We start from the raw sequence: 22,489 nt of genomic DNA on the forward strand, positions 1-22,489 counted from the left end.
CCTTGCAAACATATGCGTGGCAGCCCATGGCTTCCATCATGCTCGATTAGTCTAACCGAGTGCCTTTGCAAGCCGGAGGATGCTACATTTAAGGGGATGTGTTCTCATACTGTCAGCGGCCTGCCTTGTTCGTGTAAGTGATTTCTTAAGCAGGAAACGAAAGGTCGCACAGTGGATCGAGTCAATAGGAGAGGTCGGACAAAATTTGGAAACTTTAAACGCTATAACTCCGTGTATATAAAATTTCGACGTTTAAAAGTGGTTTCATTGGTTTTCTCGTGAAATTTACTTTCAGAAGCATCCCTTACAATTTAAAATGTGACGAATTACACGTTAAAATTTGCAGTTTAAGTCAAAAATTTCGAGTCCGATCTCTCCGATTGACTATCCACTGTGGGTCGGACGGGAGGAGAGAGGGATGAATTGGATCGCATTAAGCAAAAAGGAACCAGCGCGATTACAATGTTTTCAATATCGTGCAAATTCTTTCCTTCTTTAAAAAATACTGAATATATGTACAGTATTAAAATTCACACAATTATTTCCCTTTAAAATTACCAATTTTTGGTGGGATGCAAAAAGTATTTGCTATTCTGGGAGATTTTTTAGATACTTGTGATGAAGCAACATTTTAACAACACTGCAATTGCGCTGGTTCCTTTTTGCTAAATGCGATCCAATTAGGGCGACAGAAGTCAGGAGCTCGCAATCCTACCAATTGCTATTATAGAATTCGCACGAAATTGTTTTTTCGATTCATTTAAGAGTGTTTAATTCGCTGAGTTCGCAGTATTTTTCATAACTTTTCACTGATACGGGGAATTGTTCTCATTATTTACACACATGTATTTTAGCAGATTCGGTTATTTTGTCATATTTCCTCCAAGAATTGTTCCAATTAAGAATCAAGGATATAATCGTGCTCAAGTCTCTCGGTAGTTTCATCTCAAACATGAAATTTACCAAATTTCAAACACCTGCAAATTCTCAATTATGTATGAAGAGAAAGGGAATGTTGTTTCAGAAGAAGTTCCGGCGAATAATGGCAAAATGACTTCGGAAAGAGGAATGAAAATGTATATCACTTCAGACCGCCGTATTTCCGAATTGGTTTCGATTAAAGACTTAGTCTTGTTTCCCAAAGTGTCCGTAGAAAATCTACCCTGCACGAGTTTCCCTCGTGCTCGAAATTCCCGACTAAAATCTCATTTTTCGGGGAGAACTTTGATTTTCCAGAATTCGTTGTGTGAACTTAAATTGCTCCATTCAAAAATTGCTTTCCGGTAATTTTACTTTCTTACGACTTGTCCCAATACTTTAAGAATTCCGGACGATTTATCACATGTGTTTTTTTCTTCATATATAATTGATTGATGGTATAAAGACAGGAGAGACCGTAGGAGATCCTAATATCATTCCAATAATTGTTATAACTCCGAGTTACTACTTGAAAAAATTGTTCTAATAACGGATGGTAAAAAACAGCTTAAAAACAAACGATGGTCTCCTTTTTACCAGATGAAAGTGAAGGTTATTCAATTATTATTCATGTATCCATTTATTACAGATTTATGATTAAGGCACCGAGAGTCTTCTCGGTGTATTGATGAATTCGAAGGTGGAAGTCAAAATGCACGTACATCGATCAGGGTAGTAAATTATTTTCTTTCTCTCTTAAAGGAAATCGGTTCAATATTATTCCTCGAATTTTAGAATTAATGTGATTATTCTGGGGTCATTCAAGATTATATCCTTCGGAAATTCTGTGAGATCATGTCATATTTTGGTTGTCCCAGTTTAAAAGAAAAGAAAGAGAGGAAAAACGAAAAAGGTAAATCAAATTGTAACACCTCAATATTGCAATAGTTTTTTTACATTTGTTTTTTCGTTATTAAGTAATACGTTAATACGTTCGTTTTTATTTCGTTAAAAATGTGTACATTTACGAAAATGACAATAATTAGGACAAGATTTTTACATATTATATATATTTACTTGTTTTGTTTTTGAATTTTGTGAATTTTTGTAAGGTAACTTTGTTCCTCTCTCGGCGCGTCAACAAATTTTTGAAGGAGGTTCCTGAACTAAATATACAGTTGACAATAATCAATTTGAAAGATTTTGATAAAAAAAAACCAGCGCTTTGTTATTTCACTAAGATTCTGCAACTGCCTTTGTTCTACAAAAGAGCTTTCAAGTCTAAGCAAATGATAATAATATTCCACGCAAAAATAGGTATTCGTTAAAAAAATGAGTTTGCGTAAATACACTCCTCATGCGTTTTCTCAGTTTTTCCGGCAAATGATACATTGCACAATCTTGGCAACATCGCACCAATTCTTGTTCCTTTTTTTCTTTTCCTAAATTTGGCGCAGCTGAGACAACAAACAATATCGTTGATATACTGTAAATCATTGACGAAAGATGCAGGCGCCAACTAGATAACTATTGCGGCTCGAGTGTCTCTAATATTGCCTATTTGAAGGATTGAAGGAGTTTTAGCTGCAGGCACTTCGCTTCGTCTTCCTGACTGTTAGACGCAGGCAGTTCAATCGAACCGTTCAAGTATCACGCAAGATACTGAAGGGGGAGGTGGGACTGTGGGAGTCGAGCTTATCCTACGAGGTCTTTCAAGGGGTAGAGGGATAAAGCCCTGTTTTACGTAAGCTCTGCTTTTTTTGATAAATAAAATAAGAGCAATAATATTTTATAATAAAAATACATTTTTCCCCAGGTATTTTGCATACTTTTTCCGCCATCTTCTGACATTTTTGGAGAGGGTGGGGAAGGGTTTCAGGTCAGTCTTTCACTAGTCAAAAAATGGGTAAGATCCTCTCTGCGCGAAGAATACTACTTCAAAGAACGATGTAGATTTCTCGTTTCTCTCACACTCAATCTTAATTCCAGCGTTGCCCATTATAAATGAACCTGAACCATTACAGATTTGTATTTATGGATGAAAAAACAAACGGCGCACAGTGGATCGAGTCAATAGGAGAGATCGGACAGAATTTGGAAACTTTAAACGCTTTCAACTCCGTTTATACAAAACTTTGAGGCTCAAAAAGTTGTTTCATTGGTTTTCTTGTGAAATTTTCTTCTAGTAGCACCCCTTGAACTTTAAAATGTGACAAAATGAAGATCAAAATTTGTAGTTTTAGTCAAAAGTTCATGTCCGACCTCTCTAATTGACTCGATCCACTGTGCAGCGGACGTTGCATGCAGATGATTCAAAAGCGCAGATGATGAGGTTTATTCGCTCGTTTCACCGTGCATATAGTTGAGTATTTAAAATATTCGACTTGAACCTCTCCTATGTTAAGGTTGGTAATAGGCACAGCAGGTGATAACCGTCAAAGGTTGGCAACAACCCCTTCTCATCTGATCCCTCCTAGTTTCGCCGCTTTTTTTAAAATCCTATTAGGGTCTTTAGGAGACCCAGTTGCCATACCCTCTTTATGTAGGAACTCAAATTAAATGGGCAAATCTAAAAAAATTACACCTGTCCACGTTTTTCGATTTTGGGTTTTTGATGGATATGGTAAGTGCGTGCTCCCTCTAGATTTCGCGCCTGAATCTCCTCCCCCAAGTCTCTCTTTCAGGGAATAGAACCCGCCCCCCATCCCCCCCCCCAAAAAAAAAAACATAAAAACCGTGGGCATATAATAAATTTGAAATACAAATTTTAAGATTTTCTAATATAGAGCCAAAAGTATGCAATACATTTATGTGTGTACCGATTGTAACAAGTCTGATACAGGAGGAATTAGACGAAGCAAAAAAATTGGGCTCGTGAAATCGTTCTATCGTGTGACGATACAATGCTATTTTTGGTACTTTTTTAACTTTTCCTGCACTAAAATGCATAAAATAAGTAACGCAGAGAGGTTACTCAAATATTGAAACGTAACATTTCGTTTATTCTGCGAAAATCTCCAAATAAGTGACCCATTCGAGAAATCACACATATCCGCTCGGAACAGCATGGAATGGGGAGGGGGGGCAGTTTGAATAAAAGCCCCTTCGCGCGGAGCCTACTGTGTGGGACATTAAAAAAATAAATTCCCTCTTTGGCTTCCTTTTATAATAAGTACACAGTTTATTGTCTCTCCTGAAAAATTAGACCGGATGGACAGGTGTGGTTTTTGGAATTGCACATCCAAATACTGCCGTGCTAAGGTAGAAACCCGTATGAGCCTTCAAGCGTTGCCAAGTTTCCTCCGATAAAAACCGATATTACACTGGAAAAAAACACATTGGATCTAGAGTCCAGACTCTTAAAAACATCGACAAGAAAAAATACTCTTGATTCAATCGGATTTTTGCTTGAATCAAGAACCAAGCCTCTTAATTTGAGCGGATTTCGTTTTGATTCAAGCAAAAATCTGATTTAATCAAGAGTATTTTCTCTTGTCAATATTTTCAAGAGTCTGGACTCTAGATCCAATGTGTTTTTTTTCCAGTGTACCGGGAAAATTGCGAATATTATATTCCGAAAATTTCAGATAATTTTATACGCAATTTAATCTAAAATATCTTAAAATTCCAAGGAAAAACATGCATACCTAAATGATGTCAAAAATACCTCAAGGGAAATTTGGCAACTCTCGAATGTTCATACAGCTTTCTTCCTTAGCACGGCAGTATAGTACCCTTAAATACTAGAGTCCCTTTATACTGAGAGTTAAGACAATGTGAATCCATTTCTGATTGGTTCCCCTATTTTAGGCCTTCACAGTGTCACAAACGGGAATAAAGATTACATTTTCACCGATTGCAAAGATTATAATCTCGAATGGACCAGGGAATTACGGGTTCGGCAAGGAACAAACGGAATGAGAGAAGGAACGGAGAAAGGAATTTAAGAATGGGCCGATCAAAGATTACAAAGAACGTTCAATTTCTGTAATCTTTATTCCCGTTTGTGACTCCATGAGGGGTGTTGTCTTGACTCTCAGTATAAAGGGGCTCTATTAAATACGACCCATGACGTATCACTACCTCTTATTCATTTGCAGGAGACACAATGCGCGACCCAGCTTCAAACTCAGGTAACAGTGCCGTCGGCGAAGGAGGTAGGTCAGGCGGTGGGCCAGGCCGGCAACTGGGCCGGGAACCAGGTAAACAATGCAGGGCAGGTGGCCGGCAATGTGGTCAACGGCGCAGGTAACTTGGCCGGGCAGGCGGTCAACGGCGCAGGCAATTTGGCCGGGCAGGCGGTAAGCGGCGCAGGCAACTTGGCCGGGCAGGCGGTCAACGGCGCAGGCAATTTGGCCGGGCAGGCGGTCAGTGGTGTCGGCCATGCGGCCGGCACGGTGGTCAACGGAGCTGGTCAAGTGCTTAACGGTGCTGGACAGCTGGGCCAGCAGGCCGTGAGTGGCCTCGGAAACGCCGCCCAGGGTGTAGGCAACTTCGCCGGCAATGTCGTAAATGGTAAGGACCTCTCGTAAAAGAAGCGATCATGCTTAACCGTTGTAAAATCGGTGTCGATTCGATCGATTCACGGATATCGTCGATCGACTCACAGGTTTGTCGATCGACTCACGGGTTTGTCGATCGCTTCACGGTTGTTGATTGAATCGGTGTCGATCGAATCACGTCGACCGATTCACGTTTTTATTTTTCGATCGATTCATGTCGATCGAAGTGACGCCGTTTTTTCAATCACTTCTCGATCGAGTCGATGTCGATCGACTCTCGTGTTTATTTTTCGATCGATTCATGTCGATCGAAGTGACGCCGTTTTTTCAATCACTTCTCGATCGAGTCGATGTCAATCAATTCACGTTTTTATTTTTCGATCGATTCATGTCGATCGAATTGACACCGTTTTTTCAATAATTTCTCGATCAATTTACGTTTTTATTTTTCGATCGATTCATGTCAATCGACTTTATACCCTCCGCTTCGAAATGGCTCATGGATCGATTGAGCTTCATTTTGAAATTAGGAACCACAATTTATGGCTTCGTTTAGGAACAACGTACGTGCCGTTAGCTTCCTCGTGGACACAAGTGTTTTACAGATGAGCCAGAAATTCTAGTTCGAATAGCAAAATGTAGTCCAAATGATCACGCCATTACATTGCTGAGCAATGAGAGGGCATGCCTCTATTTAAAATTATATATAAACATATGTAAATGAAGAGAAGAAAATTAGTTGGGTTTTATGCAATGTCATTTGGAATGACACTCATTCCAGCAAACTGTACAAAAGCTTTAAAATCATAAGTTGATAACCGCTGACGCCGCAAGTTTGAATAATCGCGTCAAACACAGTGCGGCCGGCTGCGCGGGGCTGGCGCGCTCGTATAGTAGCGCCTTGTAAGACCGCAGGATACTTCATGCATTGCGCGCACAGCACGGTGCGACGCGACGGTGCGAGCAACGCGCATAGTAGCGCCTTACAAGACCGCAGGATACTTCATGCGTTGCGCGTATACTACATCACCACGGTGCACGCTCAAGTCGTTGAGAAGTCGTGTTTTCTTGGTGTCGAACCTGCCCCGGTGTTCCATTTGACCAAAAGTTTTGATTTTGGTCTTAATCGATAGATATTGAGTTGATCTTTCAAATGAGACCAAGATCAAGCCTCTAGCTATCTTGGTTTTTGAGTTATGGAACCAGTCTCGGTACTTTTTGGACAGCCTATGTAAAATTATATCTTTGCCATTGTACACTGAAAAAAAGTATGGTAACATCTACTATAAGTCTACTCGATTTTTTACACAGTGATACTGTTTAGTGAAAATAACCAGAATTATAGAAGTTTTCACCAGAACTATGGTGATACTTACTATAATATAGTGCATGCTACCATAAGAGTCTAGAGTTTCTTACCATACTCATATTACTGTGTCAGAGTTCGTAAAATCTGCCATATTTTTATCTCACAATCAGTGTATACTTGTTGAGACGAGACGCTCAAAGGAGCGCAAAGTCTGACTGCAGATTGTAATGTTAGGAGTGGATTCTATACCTTTTTGATGCGCTAACGGTTATTTTGCAGATAATTTTTACAGGCAACAACATTTCTCTTTGCCCTAGCAGAAGTTTGCAACAGATCCACCGATGACAAGAAAAAGCGTGGGCTGGTGCTCATGTTTTTTTTTGTTTTACAAAATGTGGCTAAGTTCAATATGTTTGTTTCAGCACATTTCATTCTAGTATGAAACCCATTTCACAAAATTGTTATTGATATTTGACGGTTGTGGAAGTGGCGTGGCGTGCTTTGCAATTTATTGATTGATCTGCCATTTAAACCTATGGAAAAGGATCTACGAGGTCTGTTAGATTAGAAACCGGATTTTGGTCATAACTAGCTTACTGTGCGTTCGAATTAGGTTTTCTTAGACTTTTCTGATAGCTGACAACGTACTAAAGAACGCTACGTTCACAGATTTTGTTTATTTTGATCAGTGTTTATTCTGTGTCATTTTGAATACGAGGAAGTCAGGTGCGTTTTGCGATTTTCATCATACGATCACTGACAGAGCAAAGATTTAACATTACATTTTGTTTCAAGCTCGGTATACCTTGTACCGAAACTTTTGGTATGCTAAGTAATGTTTACCAAGATCATTATATGAGTTTTTCTCACTATTTCGAGTGGGTTAAACGATTCAAAACTGGTCAGGAGTTCGTTGAAGTTGAGGAGCATGGGAATCGATCATCAACGGCAACTAACATTTGTCACGTGGAAGAAGTGCGGGCAAAAGTCTCGAAAATGGTCGTTTCGAGCTTGCTGAACAGTGTAATATTTCTGAAGGCTCTGTACATACAATTTTGATAGAATATGTAGACATGCATAGAGTTTCAGAGTACACTTGCCCCTTGATTGTTGTCCGTTGAACAAAATCCAACCAAGTGTTAATTTACCTGTAGCTGCTTGAACGTTCTAACAATGATCCTACATTTTTGGATAGGATAATTTTCGGTGATAATCTTTGAGTGTACGGCTAAGATACGGAGACGAAACTCCAATCATCCTTGTGGATTGAAAAATTTAGTGCAAGACCGAAAAAAGAGAGACAAGTTCGGTCAAATATAAAAATCGCAAAACACCCATGAGGTTGCCGTACTTGAAGCCACATACCAACGAGGCTAATTAGGATTTTTCAAATCTGTGAACGTAGCGTTCTTAAGTATATTTCCAGCTATCAGGAAAGATCAAAAAAACTTAATTTGGACGCACAATAGGCTAGTTATGACCAAAATCCGGTTTCTAATCTAACAGACCTCGTATATACACGGTACTCGCAACGAACACCATAATAATCGATTCTTTACCGTAGCTTCAAATGGGGAAATATCGATAATCGATCATTCACGCCACGCCACTGTGCTGTGGGATTGTTCTAGATCACCAGTAAACTATACGGTGAATCCGGCATTAAGCTGTTGACATTAAATTTCACATCAGGCTTGTAATGCTATCTGATATTTTATGTCACCTGTTTTTATTTGAAGTTATGGTGTGAGGGGCCTCTGAGTTGTTTTGCCGCGGCTACATCAATATTTTAAGCTTCCCATTCTCCAAATTTTCTCTCTTATCATCGTCATATCTGCGAGTCTATGGGACCGATTCCAGTGACACGTTGGCAGTACTGTTCCCTCAATATTTGAATTCATGATAAATAATCGTTTTAGGTGAAATGGCCTGCTTCAATAATTTTACACGCCACAAGTGGACAAAACCCTGAGTGGCTTGGCAATCACAATGAACGCATCGAGATTAATAGAGATCTACTCTTAACTTCAAAAGTTGCATAAATAATGTGCGATTTGACTTACATAGAATAGTGTGTTTTCATGAGCGGGAGGTTTGAACTAACGTATCAAGAAACATTAAATATCTTAGTTAGGAGATCATTTCAGTAATTTTCGTTGCGCGAATCGTATTTCACGTGAAATTTTGGTCAAGAAACATGTATCAGAATGCTTAACCTCTCCGCCGCGCTGCGCCGCGGGTCAAGCGGTAAACACCTGGAGAGTCAAAACGCCTTCATATCCGTGCGTATGCAGCACGGACATCTATTAAGCTCGAATAGTTGTATCCATGCGTTTATTAATTTCGGTAATTGTCCGTCGGATGCGTCACTAACTGAGAGCTTTTTTTTTGTTCCCCTTACTTTTTAATTTGATCCCAGTGTTGCGTATTGTGCCGAAGAAGTAAACTATTTCTGATTCTTATTGCGATATTGTAAATTTTTCGAAAAATGCTTGGATGGATGAAAATAAAATTTTTAACATTGCCCTCCTGGTGTGTGGGCTGCATAGATCTTAAAACTACTGACCTAAGAACAACGACTGCTGTAGAGTCGTTTCAGTTTTACTAGACAAAAATTCTGTCATATTAGTTCAAGTCAGTGCCGTAATGCAAGTATGCTAATTGACAGATGAGGTATCTACCTGGTAGGTATTTGTATTGTCTTGACAACCTATTGGGTGAAGTCCCATCAAAATGACATTGGCAGTAATAAAACACTAAATATATCACTGAGTTCCGCATATCCGCAACTACAGAGCCATAAAATTTATTGTGATGGAAAGTTCCGATTGGGATGTTGGCCAGTGTGCCATGTTTGTTTTTCTCGGGAGGAGGCCTATTTTTCCTCGATTTGAATTTCGCGCCACAACCAAATTTCAAAGACTACTAGTTGCCCCACTCATATTATGTTTTGCTTGACATAGTATACCTACTTAAAAATTAACTCGGCCACTTTAGGTTTTGTACTGGTCTGACTGCACGTAAGTAAACAAACCAAACTAGAAGCCTGCTCTAAGTAATTTTTTAATAGCTCTAAAGAAAGAGCTCCTGCTTTCTCCTCGGGTTGTCCTTGAAGGGTAGGAGAGAAAGAGAATGATTGGATTAAGAAAAAACTTAGCTCGGTTTGCAACGTCGCAGATTTCTAGTCATATTTTAAGTTTGGAGCTGAAAATCATCATCGTAAAAATGTTTTATGATTTAATTCGTTCCCTGCACTCAAAAAAAAAACTACGGCCCTGTGACCCGGTTGCTCTGGACACTGGTGATCCCGGTGCTAACGCGCCGTCAGCCAGCTAGTACCGGATGCCGCGGCCGATGTCCCGTGGAGCTCGCGCGGCCTTCGTGGCCGTAAGACCGGATAGGAGCCGAGCGTAAGTTACGGGTTTCAGGATCGGAGCCAACCGCTTCCACGGCCGTTGGCAGTGAGGTGAGATTCAGTTTTCGGAAAATGGCGTCACCATCAGATTAAAATTCAGACGGCTCCGTGTATATTCGCAGAAAATTATAATATTTTACGTCAATGTTATTCAGTGCGTGAATTTAAAGTTGCCGCCAGCATTGAACATATTCGGGAGCCACCACTCAGCGTTGTTTATTGAGGTTAGAATCTAGTCACTAAATTGCTTGGTCATTGCTCATTACGTGTGTTCGTTTTTCGTTTAATTTTGGAGGTTTCCGATATATTTTCTTGATTCTGTGTGGTGCACGATTGATTCTAAAGTTCTGTGTGATAACGCTTGTCAAATACTTTCGGAAATGCGACGAGAGTTAAGTGAAAATTGTCAGTTTTGGTAGTACCTACGCACTGAGCTCATATCCTCTCCCCCTGTAAGTTCGTTTGCAATTCACTTATTTTCCCCCTACTAAGGGAAAGAACTTAAATTAAAGAAAAGCAATCAATTACCTGCCACGCATCTTCCCACAGAGTAAATTACCGCCACACTAAAATACTGATAATGTAGGCACGAGAATATCCATTTATTGCTGACTTTGTTCTAACATCACTGCTTTTGCTTTGTTCTGCCTGTGTAAGAGGATACAGTTTTTATTCCATTTCGATCTAATCTCTAACTCATAGATGTTTTCAACTGTGAGTAGTATTGCAGTCTCTGACATCTTCCCTCTCTGTTACAAAAACAGCTGTTTGATAGCGGAAACTGTACAGAACCCATCCTGCGCAGATTATCTAATAGTGAAAGCAAGCTCGGAAGTTGTTGCTGTGAATAATCTCTCTGATTCCATATCCCAATTCTAGAGAGCTCAGTGTTACTGTAATAGTGGTAAAATTTTGTGTGAATCGCGCTTCAGTTTGCTGAAGGGAAGATCTATAATTTTAACAAGTGTGACAATTTTCGGTGGTATATTTCTTCGCTAATATTTTGTGGAAATTGTATCCGGTAGTTATTGCGGAGAGTTATATCTTGAAGTTTTGTCAACTTTTACTTCTGAATTTACACTTTGAAATATTCTCAACCTCATTTTCAAGATTCTGAAGCTCTTCTAGTCGTAAGGAGTAAAAATCTGTAAGTACCTAGACCTACGCCTGTGGTTTTCCTTTGTTAATCATTTAGGTGATTTCCTACTTTGCATTCGTATTTTTTATTGAGGGATGAACCAGGTTTTGTTTTTGACAAATGCTGAATTCTCATTGAGTAAAAGTAATTACATTTATTGAGAACGGGCTACCAAGTGATAAAAATGATTTTTCAATTTACATTTTTCGCTGCAATGAGTTTTAGCAATTTATCATACCTTGGACAGTCTGTTCTACATTTAAAATAGGTAGCAAGAATTTTTGATCTATCTACATTTGTTCCTTCCAGTGCTTCCCCAGTGCTTTATTTATTTCTATGAAGGCTTGCAACATTAAAGTTAGGTTTTTGAAAATTTCTCTTGATATCTCTACACGATGAATAAGCTAACATTCATATGCTGATTTTCTTTCTCAATAAACATCATCTCTTCTCTAAGATTTATCTCTTTTCTCAAATTGACTTGCTGAACTATCAGCCAAGGAGTTCAAATCTCTCTTGATATCTGAAACATGATCAACAAGCTAACGTTCATATGCTCTTTTTCTTTCTTAGACAGTGAATTATCCATCACTTTCCTGAAACTAAATTGTTATGAACTATCAACAAAGAAATATATACCTATTTTAAAAAGAAGGAAAGAAAAAAAATCTTGTTCAGAAATTGACACAAGATAATTCACTCAATGTTTAAAACTTTGCTGGAAAGTTTTTCTTTTCTATGTACTTTAATGGTGAATTTTCAGCTGTAGTTCCGAAAAAATCCACCACGTCGCGGACAGCGGCGGCGCGCAGAGCTCCGGCCATCCAGCCCGTAAGTAGCGCCTAGAGCGCAAGCTGCCTATGCCGCTCGAGGCCGCGACTTACGGTTTTCATGTCCGTTGCAATCCGCGTCGTCCCCGCACGTAGCAATCCGGCCGTTAGGCGCGTAGGCGAACGGTAGTGCCATATAGCCCATTCAGTCCGTGCTCCAGGTCCGCTGCTCCTGGCCTCCACGGCCGGAGCTTTTTTTGAGTGTGAAGAATATAACCTGAAAATATAGTACAAGAATGTCCAGTAATGTGACCTTTTTATGTGGCAAGGCTATCTTAGTCCAAGAAAATGAATCTTCCAAGAGGGTAATTTTTGTTAGGTATAAACAGGGTTACAAATTCGGCTTCCGAGTTTTGAATGGAGATTTTTTTAGTGTTATTAAGAATAAGTTGCCGACAGTTTTTGGTTCATTTTTGTGCTAAAAGAGGGCATAGGGTTGCATTATAGTACGGATATTTTGTGCGTTGAGCATGGTAGATTCAGATTAGAATTTTAAAACAGCTTTTTTCCTGAAAGTACATCCTTGAACTACAAACTGTAACTCATTCGCATTTTTGACTGTCTCTGGATCAAACTGTGTGTCAAAACTCATCTATGCTCTTGTGTTCTTGTATCGATGACTCAATTTTTAATATTTGTAAATTAAGGTCTTTTTCCTCGTAGGTGGTCACATACCTATTGCGGCGTCTGCTGCAATACATATTTCAAAAGAAAAGCAATTACCATATTTTTGTTTTATTCCCCATTTATTCATTTTCCCATGTAAACATTGTACATTTTCATCCTTTATCACTGCCCACTTTGAAAATATACGGGCCAATTTCCAAGCTTTTTATCGGTGAAGACAGATTATAGCCTGCCTTTTTCACATTTTTGAAATCAGTGGCGTGACGTGCTTTGCGATATATCGATTGATCAGCCATTTAAACCTAGGGAAAAGTATCGATAAACAGGGTGTTCGCAGAGAACACCTTAATAATCGATTATTTACCACAGCTTCAAATGGGGAAGTATCGATAGATCGCAAAGCACGCCACGCCACTGTTTGAAATATGACCCCGAAAGTGGCCCTGAGCAAAAGGATAAAAAGCGTCCTAAGGGATTCAAATGTTGCCAGATTTCTTCAAATTAAATATAATTATTTTTTCAAAGAAAATTATGTATACTTTTTCTTGAAAATTTCAGAAATACATTCACAATCATCATACATCAAATAAGAAGAAAACACACACAAAAGTGTGGCCCAAACTGCACGCAACATGGTGGTAAAATGCAAGGTAAATGTAAGGTGTATCCAATGCACCCGCCTGAGTTGAACTCTCTCCCCCTCAGTCTTGTACTAATGCTCATTAAAGCTCAAATTATTTTTACTTTATTCAAAATTTTTCAACTTTTCTGCTTTGCGTCTCACGCAAAATAAGGTGGACCCAACACTATTTTACGACCTTGTCACATTTGATAGAACTGCGCATACAATTTTCTAAGGCCTTGTCTCCACTGGCCGTTTCACGAGATTTGCCCTAGGGAAAAATCCCACTTACGAAGTTGGGAAGAATATTAAGTTAATCAATATTTTTCCCAGTACCAAGTATGGTCCTTTTACCCCTAGGACCCACTGAGAGAGGAAGAAGAAGTGTGAACGAATTGTGCGATATTTTGTTGATTACTCCATTGTTCATGTTTGTTAAGTCAAAATAATGTGTCTAATTATCAATTGAGTGCAATTATTATTTTAATCCCGGTTAAATACTCGACTTTAACTAAGTTATCACCCCGCGCAAACTAGTCGCAGGGCCGTATGAGCTTCGTCCCGTAGAGACGGTAACTGGGAAAAATCCCAAAAGTTTCATTCCTGCGATTCGAACTTGGGACAAATCCCATGAAAACGTCCCGTGGAGACAAGGCCTAAAAAGTTGAAAGGAAAATATTCAACATTTTTCAGAAAATCCATATTTGGACGTATTTCTACCAAACAGACCTATGTGGAGGTGAGAAATATGGGGTGTGCTCTAGAAAGCTGCATAAGAAGCAATGTAAAAGTGGGCGTGATTCCTTTTGAAGAATTGGAAAAGCGGGATATTACATTCTATCAAACAGACCTATGTGCCAACTGAATGCGAGATTCATGAGCCGCGGGTATGGCAAGAGAGCGTTGTGGACAGGGCTCATGAGTTAAAGCGCCCCGACGACGATTACCCCCTCGCGCGTGTGCTCGATCATTGCCGCTGACGTCACTGGCGCTTTATTATTCTCATTCACTCTTACGGCCAGAAAACTAACGAACACACACCATATTTCTCACCTCCACATAGGTCTGTTTGGTAGAAATACGTCCATTTTATCGCAGGAAATTTGGCAACATTTGAATGTTTATACGTCGTTTTCCCTAGCTCGACAGTGTTATAATTCCATCCCGCGTCACTATGCTCGTCGTACTTACACTGTGCTCCGTGAACTTGTTTCCCTCACAGGCATCGGGAATGGGTTGACGTACGCGGTGACGGCAGGCGGACGAACGATCCAGGCGGCCGGGCAGGCCATCACGAACGTGGCCATGTTTCCGATAAATGTTGCCCGCGGCACTTACACCGACCTCCAGATGAGGATGATGAAAATGCAGCTCCAGATGGCCGCTTACAAGCAAGCTGTGGCCAACAGCTACAACTACTCCTCGCCCCAGTACGCCTACCAATCGGCCATGTTCGACCAGATCGCAATCGTCGACCTCACACCCTACGTCAATTCGGTAATAATAGAGTCCCTTTATACTGAGAGTCAAGACAATGTGCATCCATTTCTGATTGGTTCCCGTATTTTTTAGAGTCCCTTTATACTGAGAGTCAAGACAATTCGGCTCATGGATGTCACAAACGGGAATAAAGATTACAGAAATTGAACATTTTTTGTAATCTTTGATCGGCCCATTCTCAAATGCCTTTCTCCGTTCCTCCTCTCATTCCGTTTGTTCCTTGCCGAACCCGTAATTCCCTGGTCCATTCCAGATTATAATCTTTGCAATTGGTGAAAATGTAATCTTTATTCCCGTTTGTGACACTGTGGAGGCCTAAAATACGGGAACCAATCAGAAATGGATTCAAATTGTCTTGACTCTCAGTATAAAGGGACTCTAGTATTTTTGGCCTTCACAGTGTCACAAACGGGAATAAATATTACATTTTCACCGATTGCAAAGATTATAATCTGGAGTGGACCAAGGAATTACGGGTTCAGCAAGGAGCAAACGGAATGAGAGAAGAACGGAGAAAGGAATTTGAGAATGGACCGATCAAAGATTACAAAAAACGTTCGATTTCTGTAATCTTTATTCCCGTTTGTGACTCCATGAGGGGGTGTTGTCTTGACTCTCAGTATAAAGGGACTCTAGGTAATAAGAGAGAGAGACACAATAGCCCGAATGCAGACAACGATAAAAACACATTAAAATACAAAAAATCAAAGGGGTATATACAAGGCTAAGGAGACATAAAAGAAACCAGGACGTTTCGGGCCAATTACATGCCCATTCTCAAGTGGAACAGAAGCTAAAAATGTAAAAATTAAAATGGGAAAATGAGCATGCAACTGACCGAGGTAGGAATCAGTGCAAACACTGATTCCTTCCTGATTCCTGAAAACAGTGGTATTTGCACTGATTCCTATACCTCGGTCAGTTGCACGCTCATTTTCTCGTTTTAATTTTTACATTTTTTAGCTTCTGTTCCGGTTGAGAATGGGCATGTAATTGGCCCGAAACGTCCTGGTTTCTTTTATGTCTCCTTGGCCTTGTATACCCATTTGTTTTTTTGTATTTTAATGTGTTTTTATCAATTCGGTAATCTACCGTGATAGCGAAGAGAGCAGTAAGTGCAAAAATGAAGTTTTGAGAAAGCGGGCCCAGAAGTGTCTGACCGGAAAATTTTATTGAAAGAAGCCTTTGCTCTTTGTCAAATTGCCACTAGTCATCCGAAAGACTCCTAGAAATCGTTTGCACGATTAAACATCGACGGATTTTTTTTTTCTAAACACCTAAAAAGGGTTTTTTACATTTTCCGGCTTGACAACTGTCAGGTAAGACAGCTATAGGTAAGAGGAATAGGGTCACTCACTGCTGTCTCGCCTGAAACTACGTCATTTTTTGCGCACTTACGGATTTCTCATATGTCTCGTTTTGATACAATTAAGATGAATTTTGCTGTTTTAGCTATTTCAGTGATTCCGTGTAAAAGAAATTACACGAATTTTGAAGGAAACTCGATTTCGAAAATTTGGCACCTACTGCTCTCTTCACCATCACGGCTGTATTCTCAAGCCATTGAAAATGATAATGGAGAATTTTCACGCAGACTTTTTATTGCTTCATCTAAGAATGCGTCAACAGCCGATTTCGTGTCATTTTTTAGAACAAATTTCTGATAAGAGAAATAATAGGATAATAGATTTAAAAATGAGAAAATGCACCGCCTAGTGACGTAATCTGGTGGCATTTCCCATTTAAACATATCGACAGCGTAAGTCCGCAATCACATATCTCGTTTGCGGTGTCTGAAAATCTCCGCCTCTATGTTATTTTTTTAAAGAGAACAAATTAACATCATTCCTTGAAGTTTTTGCAGAATTTTTATCGCACAGATTCGCTTAACGGCAATTTTAAAGAACTGCCGTCGGGTAGTTTTCCGTTTAAAAAATGATGTATGTCAGGAAGTCCGCGACGTCGCAAACCGAGTTATGTGATTGCGGACTTACACCGTCGATATGTACTTTCGAATAAATGATTATGTCATATCTCGTCTAACAAACGATGATGACTTCCCTAGTGGAAGTCGACCTCGTGCGGCAGGGAGTAGACGTTCCGTCGCCTCCCGTCGCCTCCCGTCGCCTCCCGTCGCCTCCCGTCACCTCCCGTCACCTCCCGTCACCTCCCGTCACCTCCCGTCACCTCCCGTCACCCCCCGTCACCTCCCGTCACCACCTATTACCTCAAGTGACCGTCTGCAAAGGATGGGATTCCCGAAACTATGCGTTTCTTTCGCTTGCCTCTGCATAGACTCACGCGAGGTCACGGAGGGTGACGGGAGGTGACGGGAGGTGACGGGAGGTGACGGGAGGTGACGGGAGGTGACGGGAGGTGACGGGAGGTGACGGGAGGTGACGAGAGGTGACGGGAGGTAACGGGAGGTGACGGGAGGTGACGGGAGGTGACGGGAGGCGACGGGAGGTGACGGGAGGTGACGGGAATTGACGAGAGGTGACGGGAGGCAACCTCACCTCGCCCTGTTGTACGAGGTCGACTTCCTCTAGGGATTCACCAACAATTTTTGGGGCCGTTGCCCCTACTGGGGGCACTTGTGAGAAAAAAGACAAATTATAAGCGATGAATTGAATGTTGCAGCTGAACGCAGACTTGACGCCGTACGGGCAGATGGTACGAATCACCAGGACGAACGGGGTGCCGGCGTACATCTTTCCGACTATCCTCGACGCGAATGCTGCGAGCCACTCGCTTCCCAACGGCTTCAGCCTCCAGGCGAACCAAATCGTCAACGCACGTGGCCAGGTTGTCGGGGCCGCCCCTCAGTATCAGCCCTCCTACAACGGCAAAGTCCTCAATGATGCCGCGGGTGAGTCGGTTTTGTAAAGGTGATCACTAGTATTCTGCCGCGCTAAGGAAGAGCGACGTATGAACATCCCCGAGTTGCCAAATTTCCCCGGATAAAACATGTATTTTTGAGAACGACACGGAAAAAAATAGGGAAGTCGACACAACCAGCGGCTATTTAAAAATGCGCCAGCTACCGTGCGGTAGTTACGATAACCAGTTGTTGATGTAACTACGCGGTGGAGTTGTGACTTCCACCGCGGTAGTTATTATAACTACCGCACGGGAGTTGGCGCATTCTTAACTAGCCGCTGGTTGTGTCGACTACTCTATTTTTTCCGTGGATTATGCGTATTTTTCCTTAACGTTTTCAGACATTTTAGACAAAGTTGCGAGCAAAATTTTCTGAAAAAATTGAAGAAAAGAATTCACGATTCCAAGTAAATTAAGGTTTTATTGAAAAGAAATGTGGCATCGTCTGAAGTTTCATACGACGTTCTTCCTTAGCAGCATTAGTTCTTGTTTCAAGCAGACTTTTCATTGATATCTGCAGCGTCAGGTTATGAAACTCAAACAGCGATAAAAACGGCGTATGCCACTAGCCTTTTGAAAAAGAGGAGATATCAACCTAAGGCCAGAGCCAAGCAATACACGGTGTGAAGTATGGAATCGCTTCTTAAAGTGGCAGCAGCGATGCAAAAATAGTTATTTTCTCAAATATCCTATTTGTCGTCCCTGAACTTCTAGTTGTTGCCAAAGAGTCAATTATTGGATTTATAAATAGGTGCCCTTTGCCTCAAATGATGCAGACTGGATCAGTTGCGCTGCTGACAGAATCGTGTTTTGGTGTTTGATTCTTGTGGATTAGCAAAAACAAATAATATCTGTTCAAACAGAAACTTTATACTTTATACATTCAATATTAACCGAGATATCGCGCTTTGAAAAACACGGTTTATGAAGTCATCCACCACGGTAGTGACACCCTCGGTTTCTTCCACGCCGGATTTAGGGGGTGCCGCCATGGGCCACGGCCCATGGCGGCAAATTTTGGGAGCGGCAAATTTTGGGAGCGGCAAATTTTGCAATTTTTTTTAGATGTAGCTATAAAGAAAAATCGGATTCACAAAAGGAAATACAAACGAGAAAATATGACAAAATCTCTCATTGTCCGAGAGTCTATCTATCATTTTTTCGTCTTTCCATGATACAATAGACAGCACCTTTAATTAGTCGAATTAAGACTAAGTGAGAAACCGAACACGGAATTTGGCCTGGAACAGCGCAGCGCGCAGAGAGCAATGATGACGAGAACTTGAGATGAAAAGGAGGAACCCTCGACGCGGCGCGGCGGTCGGCGTGTAACACATATTAGCGCCTTCAAGACTGCATGAATACTTCACGCATTGCGTCAAACACAATGCGGTGAGCAACGGTCGAAGTGAAACGCATAGCGCCTACCAGACTGCATGAATACTTCATGCATTGCGTCAAACACAGTGCGGTCAGTGCGATAGGCGCGGCGGCGGCGGAAGTTAAACTTATTAAACCACATTTATGTTTGTTCTTTCATAATTTTTTCGTTCATTTCATATAAATGAAGGCCTTGTCCACACAGAAATAGGTTTACGGAACTTAACTTTCGCGCCAAGTTCCGTGAACTTTTGCTAATAGTGTTGACAGGGCTTTCGCAAAAAAATGTGTCTAACACGAGTAATCGTGTCTTATACAGCCCTCCCCCTCCGGCACGATCACTTGATGGTTTTTATTGATGTTTCAAAACGAATGAGAAGGGGACGGCAAAATACAGGCGGCCCATGGGCGGCAAGTAAGTAAATCCGGCCCTATCTACCTTGGTTTTATTCGAGTTTCACGTTGAGTGACCACTGACCAGTAATCATGTGTGTCTCCCTGACAAATGAGAGCCATGTGGAAGAAACCAAGGGTGTCACTTCCACGGTGGATTAAACGTATTGACAAGTATACAAAATATATTATACATATAATTAACAAATAACCATAATTCATTGAACGAATTTTTCAAATCGCGACATCTCGGTTGATATATTGAACGTAGTTGCTGTTTGGACCAATCTCATTATTTTTAGCTTATCTACAAGAATCCAACACCAAAACACGATTCTGTGACCAGCACAACTGACCCATTAACCTCTCTAAACTAAAGTTAATATCATCTCATCCTCCCTACCCACTTTGAAGCAATGAAGCACATTTGAGGGGCTTGGAGGACATGACGCAAAGTGCAGTTTCTGCTATTTCGAGAACTACATGGTTTCGTCCATGGTCTAGTTTCGAAACTACATGGATTCTTTTGGTGGAGAGAAAATTCAAACTGACTTTTTGATGCTTAAAAAATGGAATTTGGAAGCGAGTATTTCACAGAATATGGATCAAAACTAGTTTTACTTGAAATAATTAATAACTCGATTTTTCGAAAAAAATTTCATTATGCGCTTTGTCCTCAAAGTCCCTCATTTCACCTTGCCTGTCGCGTCGTAAATGATGAGAATTTTTTTTCCTGCTGATTTTCCCCTAGGAAATCAGTACGTGCTTGGACCAGACATCTACCTGGACCAACAAGGTAACCTGCTGTATAGGCGGAATAACCAGCCATGGGCGATCGCCGGCCAATACGTCATCGATTTGGGAGGTAACGTCTATGACTCTGGGGGCAATATCATCGGCAACTTGTGCCGCTGTTTCGGGATTACGGGGAGTTTTGGGCCCAACGGTGCCATCGTTTTACAATAAAAATAACACCCGAAATCCAGTGCTTGAATTTCTCGACTAAAAATCAGACAGATGTTTCCAAAACAAGTTACAAGACTTATCCGGCGAATCTCGACTCTTGAAAAATTCAGTTAGGCTTGATAGCTCTGGGGAGATAGTTAGGGCACTTGCCCTGCTCTATAGAGGCGTCTTAACCTGTTTTAAAGCCATTTTTATTAATTATAATTCAATTTGGGAGAATCTTGGGCGTGTAGCCCTACTAAGAAAACTACGCCCCCTCAAAAAACTTGGGCTCTTCTCATAAGATTTTACTTACATAGCGCCCGTCACACAGAAACGATTGTCTTCCTAACAATGCTCAAAAGGAATTCACGTCCCACTTAATTTTCCAGTCGTGGTTACAATGCTACTTTTGTAGTGGCAAAGAATTTGGTTCCGGAAACAATACCTCAATCCTGATCACAATGCAGCATCGTTATCGGGACCAAAATAATTGTAATCACAAAATTAGCAACGGCATTACGACTAAAAAAGGGAATAGGACGTGAGAGCAACTATGGACATCGTGAAAAAAAGGATACTTTTTCCTCTGTGGTCTACTGTCTGGTCGAGGGATCAAGTATTATAACGTAATTACAACGGTCTTGGGAATTGAGTATAGCTGCGCAAATCCCTCCTTGCCACTTTCGTTTGCTTTGGATGAAAGGAAGTCTAAAAATACTTCTTTCTCCAAGGAAGCTACAAAGTCCTATTGATCGGTGCATAAACGTTGACAGTGTGCAACAGTGACACTTCCTCTCCACATATCGTAACTCAGATTCTGACCATGAACTCTCCATAGCCCCCCGAAAATATTGTCAAGATTGTCAGCATGTTTTTGATATTCATAAAATGTTCAAAATATTGTTTTCACCTGTATTCATGACGATATTATCGTCCAAATATTATTGCAAACTTTTCATACTATTTTTGACAATATTTAGAGGATGCAGTAATGGAAATATTTAAAAAATTACTCAAAAACTTGATAACAATTTTATTGCTGTCACTTTATTTTTTAAAAAAGTTTTAAAAATTCTGAAATTAAAAAAAAAATCCCATCAAATTTAGAGCGACAACTATTTCTTAACATTTCGTAAAATATTTTCAAATTATTTTAAAGATCATTCGATTTTACTTTCAAGATACTCCAGGTTTTAATCAGGACCTTCTTTCTTCAAGTGCGCCTATGCTTGTACCTGACATTTCTAACACATTCTTTTAACCATTATGTGCGTTAAGAGTGACCATATTCTGACGTATCTTTGTTGGTGAAATTGAGTGTCTAAGTAAGTGTTAACAAAAACGACAGTGACAAAATATTCAAAATTAAGCTCTCTTCCTTCCGTGATATTATTAGTAAGAAACGATCACCAGGCCTTGATTTACATGAAATCTGGTTATTTGGAGAACCATAACTTAGGGTTTTTACCGGTGCCAATTTTATTATTGGCTTGTAAGTAAGATACATTGTTATTTCACTGGATTACTCCAAAATGTGTAAAATACCTAAATTTAAAATACAGACATCGAAATCTCTCACTATGACTTGTAACGAGGGCCGTTGAATTTTTTAACTGCTAATGATCATTTATATTTTAAAAAAAATCCGATTATTTCTACTTCCGAGCTCACTGTCGATATTTGGACGATAAGAGCTCTGTTGTTCCTCTATTTAACTTCATTATAATAATCGATTCCAGGCGATCCAACTGGCCTCAATAAATTTTGATAGTTTCAAAAATGTTTAAAGGGGTGAAGTCCATTCATTGTCGGAACTTTTATTCAACATTAAGTATTTTGAAATGCAAACCTCAGACCATCATACCTCCTTTCGATTGTAAATTGTGCAATGTTTTATGTGTCAAAATGTTTGTAAAATACACTTTCATGTAGTGGTGCTAATATCTTAAATTTATTATTTTTAACAATTTCCTCATCAAATTCTTTTTTCAAAAACTTGTTTAATTTTTACTATTTTCCATATGTCT

General features: G+C 40.2%; 1 protein-coding gene across 2 annotated transcripts; it reads left to right on the forward strand.

Moving 5' to 3' along the window:
• Positions 1–22,403, forward strand: LOC109037761 (uncharacterized). 2 transcript variants are annotated; one of them, XM_072305441.1, is made up of 6 exons: positions 1–133; positions 5,019–5,249; positions 5,283–5,433; positions 14,584–14,858; positions 17,502–17,730; positions 20,266–22,403. In XM_072305441.1, exons 1-6 carry the CDS (start codon positions 80–82, stop codon positions 20,478–20,480), a joined length of 1,155 nt encoding a protein of 384 aa, XP_072161542.1. In that variant the 5' UTR covers positions 1–79; the 3' UTR covers positions 20,481–22,403. The 2 variants fall into 2 exon arrangements, with proteins under 2 accessions (XP_072161542.1, XP_072161540.1); XM_072305439.1 differs by having other exon boundaries at positions 5,019–5,433.
• Positions 22,404–22,489: the final 86 nt, after the last annotated feature.

Source organism: Bemisia tabaci, chromosome 10 (assembly GCF_918797505.1).
Source record: "Bemisia tabaci chromosome 10, PGI_BMITA_v3".
In the NCBI taxonomy this organism is placed as follows: domain Eukaryota; kingdom Metazoa; phylum Arthropoda; class Insecta; order Hemiptera; family Aleyrodidae; genus Bemisia; species Bemisia tabaci.